Source organism: Paramisgurnus dabryanus, chromosome 21 (genome assembly GCF_030506205.2).
Source record: "Paramisgurnus dabryanus chromosome 21, PD_genome_1.1, whole genome shotgun sequence".
Lineage (NCBI taxonomy): Eukaryota > Metazoa > Chordata > Actinopteri > Cypriniformes > Cobitidae > Paramisgurnus > Paramisgurnus dabryanus.
In genome coordinates, this window is record NC_133357.1 from 7019741 (window position 1) to 7033638 (window position 13898).

The following is a 13898-nucleotide window of genomic DNA, read 5'->3' on the forward strand; positions in this document are numbered from 1 at the left end:
TAGGTCATATTTCCCTTCTATTTTTATCAATCCACGTTTTCTGAGGTTCTTAGGCCTGTGGAAATTTGTAAAAAGATTTATTTTCTGTGTTTTGATGGCTGAATGACCAGCATACTGGTATAAAACAATAGATTTAAAGCTCATGCTCTGGACTACCATCATAATAGCCTTGGTATGGAATAAGGCGTATTGTAATCTATAAACTAGTAGTTTTAACGTTGAACTTTGGCGTCTTTACTATTATGTCATTTGCTTGGTTCACATCATGTCCTATAACAGTGTTTTTGTATTGGTTTGCAGAGACATTTTATGAGTGTACCAGGTGAGGTGCCTGACACTTAAATCCTACAGCCAGCAGAACTACAGATGATGTTGAGATATATCTCCTGACTCTAGATCAGTCACTGTACATACGGACTGCTCCTAAATCCAGGTGTTGTGGCTTTAAAGTACACAGAGTTTGTGTTCCTCCAAAACGTCAGCAGTCGCTCAGCACTCGACCGGGCTGGCTGGACAAACAAGAAATGATGAGCATGCAGACACAGCAAGACTTTCTGAAATGTACATTTCCTTCTGATTGTAAACTTTCCGAGTTGTGTTCCTGTAACTTAGTTGGTAGGGAGTTGCGATAGCAGTGCAAATGTTATGGGTTCATGTTTGCTTTATGTTGGCCAATAAATGTATATCAGTGGATAAAAGTTATTTTCACACTATTGGCTATCACGATATATCCTGTCAATCAATAGAAAACAGGAAAATACAATCAATTTGAGCTCTGTGTATAGAAAATATAAAGAAACATCACTAGTTTAATGTTCAATACTAATGGTCATATGAATAAATAACATTCAGAAAATGTTATCTTCAGAATTTAGTTAATAATAACTATACTGTATAGAAGATTTAGTCAGTCTTTAATATGGTATAAATGAACAGAATACTTTCTGATTATTTAACCAATAGGAGTAGAGTTGTGAGGAAGTGACGAGTCAACGTGTAAGTGTGTCAATGAACTGAAGTAACCTGTGGGTTGGATTTTTTATCATACGAGATTATCATGCCATATGATTTCACATACGAGCCAAACTAAACTCTGTTGTTTATGGGGCATTCAACCAACTGTAACTACAATATATTTTTTTACAGTGTAGTAAAAATGTAGAGCCCTAACATTGGTTAAATTAAATAAACTTCATAAAGTACAGAGAAACATTATTGTTTAAGACATTACATTTATGGATTAAGGAAAAACTATATACTGATGTGCATATTTCTAAACAAATAAAGATGCCAAAACAATTCTTAATGTTTTTATTTTAAATGATGTCCTTTTTGTTTTAAAAATGTCTATATGTGTATGTTAGTACAGAAACTTTATACAGGATAAAAAACAAAACTTTTACATCTCTTTGCTAAAATAACCAAGATTTAGTGTCACTGCTCATGATTTGTTGTTAAGTGAGAGATTTGTAGTACTTGATCTCTGATTTGATGCTTTGTCTTAACCAGTTGTGACTGTCAAGATCCATTTGACTAAACTTAAAACATACAGCATAATCAGCAGGTTCCCCTAAAAACATAAAGGCCTGGTTTCACAGAGAACGGTTGGCTAAAGCCAGGACTAGGTCTTAGTTAAATTAAGAAATGCCTTAAAAAACATGTTACTTATGGATCTTGAGACAAATCAATGGCACTGGTTTATTTTAAGATCTGTCATAGCAAGTTATTTTTCAAGACTAGCTTTAAAGGGGACATTTCATGAAAATCTGACTTTTTCCATGTTTAAGTGATATAACAAGTGCTGTGCTTCTATCAAAATGTGTAAAAGAACAACCCACTAACTTAGTTTTGGTAAACCATTCTCTGCAAGCATGTGAAAAATAATTCATTGAAATCTGACTCCCCTTATGATGTCAGAAGGGGATAATACCACCCCTTAATCTGCACAATCCAACCACGGCACTGTTATTAGTGCAGAGGTCACCTCATTTAAATTTTAAAGGACACACCCAAAAACAACACACTTTTGCTCACAACTACAAAGTGGTTGTACTCTGTGCACACCAAAGATCTTTAAAAAGTCTTGTGAAACCACATATTAAACACATTTTCAACTTTTTAATCTTTGTTTACATGTATGGTGTCTATAAGAGGTCCGTCACAGATTTTTGCACTGTAAAAAATAATAGTTTTTTTATGAGATCCTAACCTCAACAAATCTGTTTCCGTTTTGGAGAAAGGACACATGTCAAATATCATGAGTAGGAATAAGAGCTCTGCCTTGAGTTGACATAATGTTATACAACCAGAAAGACAACAGTAGTGAATCCCACCAGACCAGATAGAACGAGACGGATCAGAACCTCAGCATCTCCACAATGATACAGACAAACTCACGTTTACACATTGTGCTTTATGTAGGCACAGAACTGGTCTCGGGCACTGGTAAGGACACTATACATTGCCTCCGAAGCTGTGCTGATATAGAGTCAACATACACTCTCAGAAAAAAGGTACAAAAACTTTGCCTTTTCTTACTGGAAGAGTGCCTTTTAAAAAGATCTTAATATGTACCATTTACGTACAGATGTTTCTATCCAATCAGTTCGCTCGGTTCGCTTTGTTACGTCGCGCTACAGGAAGCGGTTTCTCTTGTAAGCCTATGATGATCTCATACTAACTTCCTTCCTTTTTGCGAAGGCTATGTTTTATGTATTTCATTTGATTTATGTTTTGTTCTATATATTTTTTTATTTTGTAATGATTATTTCTGTAAAGTACGGTGACTGCAATTTAGGAAAAAAGATTAGTTACAAAGAGGGAAATTGAGTTATAGGCTAGGAACTGTTTTTTGTAATTAATAGTCGGGAAATGCACTGTTTTACACTATTGATACATCACACCATTGACCTTGACCTATTTGTATGAAGGTAGCTTTTGGGTACAAAAGTTTACTTTCAAAAAGGTACCGCCCCAGTGAAAACTTTTGTACCTTCATGTACCTTTTTCTGAGAGTGTATACATACTACACAGACAGTGTGATGGATTTTAAAGCTTTAAGGTTGTAGTCAGTGTAAAACATGTAAACAAGGCACCTACCAGCAGTTGACCACACTAATCTTTCTATATTAGTGGATTTTAAAAAACATTGTTGATGTTACTTCATACAAATAGGTCAAGGTCAATGGTGTGATGTATCAATAGTGTAAAACAGTGCATTTCCCGACTATTAATTACAAAAAACAGTTCCTAGCCTATAGCTCAATTTCCCTCTTTGTAACTAATCTTTTTTCCTAACTTGCAGTCACCGTACTTTACAGAAATAATCATTACAAAATAAAAAAATATATAGAACAAAACATAAATCAAATGAAATACATAAAACATAGCCTTCGCAAAAGGGAAGGAAGTTAGTATGAGATCATCATAGGCTTACAAGAGAAACCGCTTCCTGTAGCGCGACGTAAGCGAACCAAGCGAACTGATTGGATAGAAAGTTACATGATGTTACCCATCACCGTTTGGAACAGTGTTCAGAAACATCTGATTTGGGAACTGGACACAGCTCCGAAACGTCCGTTTCGAGTCAGCCTACAATTGTTAAATGTTTGTTTTATATCAAATGTATTATGTGTAACAAATCTTGCGACTTTTACTGTGTCGCCCCGCAAGCGCGAGGTTCCAATCATGACTACTGAACATATTGGCAACACCTTTTACAGCACGAGGACATGATGCGGAGAAGATCGGTTCTCATCGAAGGTAATTAAGTTAGAGATTTTATGATGCAATTCTGCTGATGCAATTCATTACAGTGTAAGTTGAAAAAGACCCTTAAACTGTAACAGGTACAGATAGTATACACCTGTTCACCGCCTTTACTGCATTAATTGTGTGTTTAGTAGAAGTACACTGTTTCAGACCTTTTTTGATCATTTTTAGGTATATGTAATATTAGCTATAGTTGTAGGTTTTAGGTATATGTATGTCACAAATTAAACTATAGACTCTGGTTTAAATTGTGTTTTTTGTAATTATAAATTATTGAATTTAATGAAATTCAAAGTATATACTAGAAGTAAAATGAAATAAAAAATCCTGTATAAACGTCTTTTGTCTGTGTACACACAGAAATATATCCTGATGAATGTTTGTAAACCAACCATTTGTAAGCCCCATTCACTTCCATAGTAGCAAAAGTGAATGGGGCTCACGAACTGTTTGATTAAGAACATTCCTCACAATATATGAAGAATTTGGTTCCAAAACGCAATAAATGCCATTTTTGAAAAAATGAGTTACTGTCAAAATCGGTATTATATCAGGTCAGTATTTAAAAGTAAATTATTAATTTTACGCAAAATCCAATATCTGCCTTGTTATTCTGTCATCTTTTCTCCCTTTTTCCCCAAAATGCAATAAACGCCACTCTTCCTTTTCTACAGAATGCAATAAATCCGCTCCACAAATTACAGCGCACCATTTCAAGCAATGTAAACAAACAATGTCGGTCCTAGTTTTCTTCATCTACTTTGTACTTCGTAATCAACAAACAAACAAAATAATACTTTAATGGCATTGATAAACCTGTGATGGTTTTCTGTGACGGGAAAGAAACGTAAGCCATCAACATCTAATAATTTACGCAAGAGGCACTCGGGAGACGATCGCTTGTTCTCCCGACAGCATCTAGCTTCTCTCGTGCTAACACATTGACCCCAGGAGATCTTATGAAAAACTTTACACAATTTCACTCAAAGTCAATGAGAATCACACTGTGAAAAATGTTAAGCGACGACGTCAAGTATATCCGCGCAGCAATGACAGTGTTCCTAATATGACAAAGTAAGTGTTTTGATTAATGCCATGAATGTTTATTTTTTTAATCAGTGTGTACAACTGTTCAACTAAATGAATATAAAATGGCAAAGATGAATGCAGATTTATACATTGATTGAATAGATTTATAGAATTTTGAAGAAAAAAAACTTAATAAATAAATAATTCGTTTTTATAATAAATCTTTGAAAATCAAGTTATGGATTTGAATATTTATGTTTTTATAACCTAAAGATGCTATGTGAAAGTTTGTAACAGAAAATAGTGGTTTTCATCTTGTCACTTTCTTTGTATAGAAAACACGTTTTTACCGAAATTTGTCAAAATGGATTTATTGCGTTTTGGAACCAAATTCTTCATATATTCATTCGTGTTCAGAAGAACAAAGACATTTATACAGGTTTGTAACAACATGAGAGTGCGTAAATGATGATTTTTGGGTGAATTATCCCTTTATGCTTGTTAAGCTCTCAGCCTGGCAGCCAAGGTTGTAGCTGTTTTTTACAGAACGGTGCACAAAAGACTTAAAGCCCCCTTACCTAGAAAATGCACTTTTGAAATGTTTCTATCAAAAAATGAGTCACCAGTGTGTGTGCAGAAACATTTTGTTATTATACAAATCCATCTATTCTTCTTTGTGTAATATACTTTAAACCGCAGCAGTCACACAAAACAGGCTGTTGGGGATACCCTATCAATGTGATGTTACATCAATTACGCCCCACCCATGACTGCTCACAGACTCGGTCTTATAAGTGCGTAGTTTAACCTTCTGCTAGAAACACATGTTTTGATGTAGTCGATGGCACACGTGTAAGCGCTCTTCCCCCTACTTTTGCATACGGGGAGGGGAACAGAAGCTTTCTATGCATTTAAAGAGACACAGTGCGTTTTTCATTGCAGCCACAAATAGCCATGTTCAACATCATATAATGATTGTGGTGTATTTTAAGCTCAAGCTTTACAGACACGTTCTGGGGATACCAGAGACTATTTAAATATTGCCAAAAACACCTAGGTTAGGGGCCCTTTAAACCTCAACCATCAGGACAGTGATTTATTCAGTGTGATATCTGCTATTTTAAAGTAATTGTGTTATTTTCCAATTGATCTATATGTAGGATGGAAAAAATGAGTCTTGACACAGTCCTGAGGATCTATAAATGTGTTTTGTACAATACACTGTCTAAACATTCGCAATAAAAAAAAAATTTATTTGAAGCCCCCAAAATATTTTATCATGTTCATTTATCCTTCAAGAAAGTTGTAAATGTACTGTTACCATAACAGTTACAGTATATAATGCACTGACATTTTGATGAGAACAGTGATGAATTTTAATGTTACCTTGTAAAGTGTCCAAAAAAAAAACAAGGTTTTGAAAGGGCTGTTGGTCTAAATTCTGGATACATATTTTTTCTTTACAGTGCTTTACATCTGTTTCTGTTTGGCATATGCAAAGATAAGCGTGAAGACTGTTTTGGAGGGACAACCGGTGATGGTACCTGTCCTGAAAACGTCTGCACTGGGAATCAAGGATGACCAACTCTTCACATTTTTCAAGGGCAACTCTACCTCAAATAGAGATGTGTTGTGTGCACAATACTTCTGTGATAATGGAAAATGTCACAATGACCCATCAACCGTGGCCCAGTTCATTGTGCAAGGAGATGAGATCTTCCTGAACATACGCAATGCCAGCATTACCGACTCAGGCCAGTACCGCGTTTCCCACAATGGTGTTACAATCGTGTGCAATTTTACTCTGGATGTTTACAAATCAGAACAAATGAAGAACTTGATTCAGACAGGTATGCATTCATTTCATATTTTCTTTAATTAAATTACAGTTTACCTAAAAATTGAAGTTTAAATGTATTAATGTTGTTCCAGACTCACACATGTGTGAGCTTACAGCTCTTTTTAAAGTGTCTGGAGTGTTTGTTTGAAATGACATGAGGGAGATCAACAGAACTTGAATTTTTTCGGGGACGTTTCATGATTATAGGGCTGGGACAATTAATCGTGCAAATGCACGTTTTCTCAATGAAAGAATTTTAATGAAATATGGTGAAATGCCGCCACATCCAAAATCCAGAGGGCGCTCTTGTGCAGAAACTCCATTTGTGCCACATTAGTATCATTACAAACGCTACTCCAGGTCTATAAGCATATTTACATCACTGTTCTTTAAATAGTTTCAGGTATTTTCATGATAATAAAGAATATTTTAAATTCTTGTTTTTGACGAGCGTTGCTTTTTAAAATGCAAGTTATAAACGACTACAACTCTGATGATTTTAGATTGATAAGGACTTCCTACTGATCACAGAGCCGTAGTACATGCACAAGCTGTGCTTGAAACACAGAATCGCAGTCTTGTGATTCAGAATCGATTTCACACAGGTCTTTTTAATGAGAAACGCAATGCAATCCCTAATATTTAGGGTTGTTTGCTTGCGAAGTAAAGCTGGTTGTGATGCATGCAAACTGAGAGGTGATTTACAGTTGTTTTGTTGTTCTTGTTTACAGATAATCCTGAGTCTTTAACTTGGTTAGTTCCAATCATAGCTGTATCTGCAGTATGCTGTACTGCTGGTCTGATAATCACTGCTGTCATCTTCTGTAGATGTATGTGGAAGAAGGCAAGTATTAGCACAAGAAAATATTTAGAAAACTAAATCTTGTGATTTTGTCAGATTTTTAAATATTAACATGTGCATAAGTAAGTCCGCAATTTTTTTGTTTGGTTATTTAAATAACCCTAATAAGACCCTTGGGGTCAATCTTACCCCCAAGCCACTTTTCTTTAGTTTTAAAACATGGTTCCCTTCATCTCAGTGGAATAATATTTTGTGACTTTTCCAGAATATCTGTCAAGATTTATATAAAAAAACTGTGCTTGATTCGGTCGTTCATAACGGCTACCGTAGTTGCAACACGCATTTGGAAAAGCGAGGTGTTTGAGAGCACTATTCGTTTGAATGCAAAATACAATTTCACCACTAGATGGGGGTAAATCCTACTTATTGTCCCTTTAATGGTGAAGCACTGGTAAAGCCTGTTTGTGTATCTGGCGCCACCTACCGCATTTTTGCAGGTGTACAGTAATCGTTTCTAGAGCTTAAATATAAGATATTGTTTATTCAGATGCATTTTCGTGAAAAAAAAATCTTATATTTGGGACAATATGGTACTTTAAGTTGTTTTATCAAAGTAATGGTTAGTAACAGCCATAACTTTTAAACACTACATTTTGTCAGATATTTATTAGACATATATATTTTAGTATGTCATTTTTTCCCTCTGCATTCAAGTAAGATTTTAATTTGGATAAGTGAATGACAAATGTACTTGTCCATAAGACGACATCATGACATTGCTTAATGATGAGACCTGGTGTAGCCGGTTAGCATTTACATGAATGAGCCATTACATTTGCTTTACATAACAATTTTGTCTTAACTTACAGAACGTGGATCCTGAAACAAAACGTTCTGCTTCTGAACAAGAGCTGATGGTTGTGAAAACAGAGCCCAAAGACTCTCTGCTGCCGTAACGCTGGTAGTTTTTTTTACAAAAAGACATTTTATCACTCATTTTTATAAGGTCTCTTTTACACCATTTTTGTAAAGTTAAAGGGAGTTTTATACTGTAGATCAGTAGTCAGTTCTGTTAGCTAAAGAGTTTAGTTCAAACTATGAACAAATCCGGCACACATTTCTTCAAAGCTATTTATAATTTCAAATATTTTTCTGCCTCCTCGCCCTGGTTGCTGTGCTATATACAGTATACAGGTCGATATTTGGAAAGTGCCATCGAGAAACAGTGTTTAAACTCTTGAGGAAACCTGACCACTTATTTATTCTTGCCTACACGTACAGTATTAAGGGATATTGTACCATTTTGATCAGGGTTTATTTTAACGGTAACAATCAGCTGTATGCTTATATACGTATTACACGGCTGCTTAGTAAATAATTGAATACAAAATATTTATTTATTGGGGGAATGGTGTGACTGACCAATCAGAATGAAGTATTCTAGAGAGCCGTGTAATTAAGTAGGATATCATGAATTGTATTTCAGTGAATGTAATTTGTTTGCTTTGCCAATGTTTAAGCTACTGGATGTATGTCTGATAGATAGTTTGTTTCAATTCCAGATTCATGTTACATTCCTATATTGTTATTTATTGCTTGAAAAGTGTGGTACATTTTTTTTATGTTTGTTATTTAAAAAGACACTTTTTACGTTGTAAATGCCACTTTATTATACTGTGAATTATGTTTTGGGAAGTTTGTAGACCCTCCTCAGTTTCCTTTACAAGCTTACGATTCTCATCTGTAAAAACTGATTTTTAATATTGCATTACATCATTTTTGCACAATAAAATATTTATTTCTGTATATTTTTCATGTGTATTTTATTTTCAGTCTAGTCATGTGCTTACAGTAGAACAAAATATGATGAAAATCACCATATTAGTTTACATTATTAAATTAATATTTATGAGGTAATGTGGTTTGTGTGTCAGTCTTTTCAGGGTTTTCTTAGCTACCATCTTAAAAGTCCTGCGCGGTTTTAGACATGAAATGTGAACTGCATTTTAATCTGTCAAACAGTTTAATGCTTATACTACTGAGTGAAATGTCTTATTTGTTGATTTATTTTTGTTTTTATTTTTGTATTAATTTTGTCCAACATTTTTCAACCACATACTTTGATTGTAACTCGTTGCACAGATCTTCCATTTGAATGTACAGAGTTTTACTGATTAGCACATAGTACTAAAAGTCTTACAGAAATCTATGCAAATATAATAGAAGATTTTGCTGACGGCTTCCTAAAGTTGAAAGATTTTCTGAGTTATTACCAGAAAGCCATAAAACATAATTCAGTGCAGAAAAAGCTCTTTCAGTTTGTCTGCTTGAATACTGATTTTCACCTGCAGATGGTTTATTTCTCTAGCATGAAATTAAGTGTCTTTTGCCAAACACTATGGGCGATTTAGCAGACAGTAGTCCCAGACTAAATTGCAAGTTTGAGCTGCCTTAATTTAAAAACACCTTGTACTTAAAAATATATCAATGCCATTGTTTTGTCTCAAGATGCACACATTGTTTTTTGTAAGTTATGTTTGTAAAAACTACTTAAATATCATAATATAACTAAGGCCTAGTCCTGGATGAATCTAAACCTTGTCTGGGAAACCACCCAATCTTGATCACACCACACACCCTAAATATTTGTGTGTCTGCAGTTCATTTAACAGCAGCTAGAATAAAAAATTCCTTAAAGCAGAATTTAGTAGAATATAATTAATCTTTTAGATTCACACATCATACAAAAGTGATATCTTCTATAAGAGAGCATAGTGCATTTAAAGTGAAATTTCTTTTCTTTGGGGCGGTTTCCCGGACAAGGATTAGTTTAATCCAGGACTAAGTCTTAGTTTAATTAGCAAATACAACTAGTTTTAACAAACATGCCTTACTAAAAACATAGTGCATTTTGGGGTAAAACAAAGGGTACTGATGTATTTTAAGATATGTCAGTGCAAGTTGTTTTCAGTTTGGAGAGCTCTCAAAAGTGTTTAAGTCTAGGACTAGTCTAATCCCTGTCCGGGAAACCGCCCCTTTGTGTTTGTTAATTAAGCGATGCTGTAAATTTGTTTTTATGGACAAATTATATTTTTTAAATGGAAGAAAAGATACACTGTGAAACATTTGATTATATATATATTATCTTATTATATTGTATTAGTGCACATTTGTGACCCTGGACCATCAAATACAGAACACAGTGAAGAGCCAGATATTTGTTGTGTTTGAGTTAAATGTCATGAACTGGCATAGCCTCTTTATTATTCAACACTCAACCCCCGGGTATCATGTATAAGATTGACATATGTTATGGTTGTTACCTGTATCAGCCACTAGAGAGCGCCATAGACTGTAAGATACACACAACAAGTTTTTGATTGTTGAGAAAGGAAGTGCACGGGCAAAGAGCAGAACCTAAAAGTGCTTGTCTCTTTATTTAAATATAGTATGTAACACCCGGTTTCACAACTTTCCCGCCTTAAGGCTAGTCCTACTAAGACTGAAAATACCCCAATGGCATTGATTTGTCTCAAGATACACAGCAGTAACGCTTTCTAATGTATGTTTATAAAAGATGCTTAAAGGAAAACATCACAGTTTTTCAGTATTTTACTATGTTGCTACCTTAACTCAGACAAATGAATACATCCCTATCTTTTTTCAATGCGTGCACTTCATCTTTGCACAGTGCGTTGTGAATGGGTGTGCCTCATACGTCTTGAAAAGTGAAGCCTTTGGCTCTTTGATCGCCCCCTGCTGGCTGGCTGCAGTACAAGTCATAAACCCCTCCCTCTCCATGCAAACAAATGAGACTCTGCTCTAAATAAAAAAAACTATTTACACTTCCAATAAAATTTTCTAAAAGATTGTTTTGGTCCTTTAAGGTAGTGTGTTATCACGCTGATATATGTTCAATTGTTCATTTTTGTGATAAGTTTCATTTTAGCTTATGATTTGTGTGGTTGAATTGGGTGCGCAAGCGTTTGGGCGGAAGTATGATACTGCTTTTGCACATGTGTTAGTAGGTTAGTATTTAGCCTAGCCCCATTCATTCCTTAGGATCCAAACAGGGATGAATTTAGAAGCCACCAAACACTTCAATGTTTTCACTATTTAAAGACTGTTACATGAGTAGTCACACAAGTAAGTATGGTGGCACAAAATAAAACGCGTTGCTTTTTGTTAAGTGGATAACATGAGAACTATCATTTTCTCATTTGTAGCACTTTGACCTCGGCGCACAGTAACATCATCACTACTGACCAAGGCTTTGAAACAGTTCACGGAACGAAAACCAGAAACGTTTGATGTTTTGCAGAACAGAAACGACAACAGAAACTTTCCAAAATATATTTTCCGGAACAGAATCGTGTATTTAAAATAATGGTAACCGGTTAATACCATAATTTTTTGTTCTTTGACAAGATTTTTTGTAATATGACTCGGTGAAGTTCACTTCCAGAAATGCAAGTAGCCTACACAAACCCAAATCTCTAATGCTGAATCATAAGAGGTAAATATTGTAGGCCACCAAGTATCTCAAGATGTTTGTTTTTTTAATACTAATTAGTAGTGTAACGGATCGCAGTTGTTCCGTGATCCGTAAACGTGATCTATGTATGTGCGCGTGATTCATTTGATTTGTTTTCTGTACCTAATGCTAATTTTAGCCCTTACTTAATGTGCAACTTTGTTCTTTTTATAAATGTTTGTATTTTCTTTATTTTTTTAATTTAAAAAAATGGTGAAGGGGGGCCCCCAAACAAATTCTACTTAGGGCCCCCAAGAGGCTCGGGCCGGTGTACAAAGATTACACATTGAAATAAGATAGGTATGTATTAATTCATCTAAGTTGAGGTAAGAACATAGTAAAATATTGAAAACTATGGTGTTTTCATTTAAATCTTGTTCTTTGTATATTTATAAATCAAACAAACACAAGATACACAGCACACAGTCAATTGTACATTATAAACATGCATAAGCATTATAAGCTTACGTAGCCTACTACTAATGCATTTTACAGCTTTAAAGTTTTTAAAGGCAGCTAAACATGTTATCAAGGCACCAGCAATTGACCATACTAATCTTCTCATATTAGTGGATTGTATTTGTCAAAAACTTACCTATTTGTGTGATATTTAAAAATTGTAAATCAATGCATTTCCTGATTATTGAGAAAAATCACAGCTCAGTGACTCACTAACTTCCAGGAACAAACGGAAGTATACATAACTCATCACAATAGTAACTGTAAATCTTATGATTCTGCTCGGGGAATTCAAAACAACCATTTATTAACATGAATAACTCAGAGACGTCTGATACAACATCCAAGAAGATCAAACACAGTCAGGATGGTACATTTCAAGATAATTATTACACTTTCTTATATGCTGGTTGCGGATTATTTCACCGGTAAGTAAGTAGTGCTCTCATGTGTTTGGTGATATGTTTTGCCTACACTTTTACAATGTAAGTTTGTTTTTAAGGTGGCGCTGGCATCGAGTTAACAGTGTTTGAAGGAGGAACCCTCGCGGTCTTTACTACGACAGCTCGACCCGAAGAAGACCCACAGGTTATATTTAGTCGTTTGCACGGAACATCAGTATGTCTGATCGCACAGTTCGCCTGTCATAATCTGAGCTGTACAAATGAGTGCCCGGACCACGCGTTTTTACTTCAGTATGATAAACAGAATCTCAGCATTGCTTTTGTGAACGCCAGCCGCGGTCAAACGGGGCTATATGAAGTGCGCGTGTTCAGTAAAACACCGTCCGAAAACCGGGTTCATCAATTTAATATTACAGTCATAGGTGAGTGAGTATTCAACATCCCTTGATATTCTGACGTGTGATGCATTTTTTTTTGTGTGCCTTATGAAATACAAAGTTGCAATAGTACTGATACACAGTAGTGAAGAGAAACATGTTAAACCCAGTGACTTTATGAATGAAACACAGAACCATTCGTCATGAGGTCAGGAGGAGAAGTGGGCGGAGCAATTTATTAGAAAATGTTTAATTGAAAATGTATATTTATGTGATATGAGATCCAATTATATATATATATATATAATATATATAAATAATATATATAAAGTGGAGTGAAACAACAAAGATGCTTAATAAAAAACTTAATAAAGTGTTTTACTTTTAAATAGCAAAAGCATAACACTTTTATATTTTATATGACACAAATGAATATTAGCATTTTTAATTTATTTCCCTATGGCATCTGTGAGTGGTTGAAGTGGTGTGTGATGTCAGACTTTTTCATTTCTGTTAAAGAGCTTCCACTTAGCACCATCAGTTCAGAAGCTCCGCCCTATTCAGAGATGAGCAAGTCTGTATCTGCAGGCTTAAGTTTAGCTGGAGCTGTGGCAATTTTGGTTTTCTTCATTGTTGTCATAATCGTCAGGAACGTGAGTATTATCATTGGAAAATATGTCAA

General features: G+C 34.9%; 1 protein-coding gene across 1 annotated transcript; it reads left to right on the plus strand.

The window, feature by feature from the left end:
* The first annotated feature begins 3556 nt into the window (after positions 1-3556).
* On the plus strand, positions 3557-9511 carry LOC135750285 (uncharacterized). The gene is made up of 4 exons (XM_065269076.1): positions 3557-3762; positions 6267-6650; positions 7372-7484; positions 8312-9511. Exons 1-4 carry the CDS (start codon positions 3732-3734, stop codon positions 8396-8398), a joined length of 615 nt encoding a protein of 204 aa, XP_065125148.1. The 5' UTR covers positions 3557-3731; the 3' UTR covers positions 8399-9511.
* Positions 9512-13898: the final 4387 nt, after the last annotated feature.

Coding starts and splice junctions, on each gene's coding strand:
- LOC135750285 (XM_065269076.1), top strand. CDS start 3,732: ATGATGCGGAGAAGATCGGTTCTCATCGAAG. Junction 3,763..6,266: donor AAGATCGGTTCTCATCGAAG/GTAATTAAGTTA, acceptor TTTTCTTTACAG/TGCTTTACATCTGTTTCTGT. Junction 7,485..8,311: donor GTAGATGTATGTGGAAGAAG/GCAAGTATTAGC, acceptor CTTAACTTACAG/AACGTGGATCCTGAAACAAA.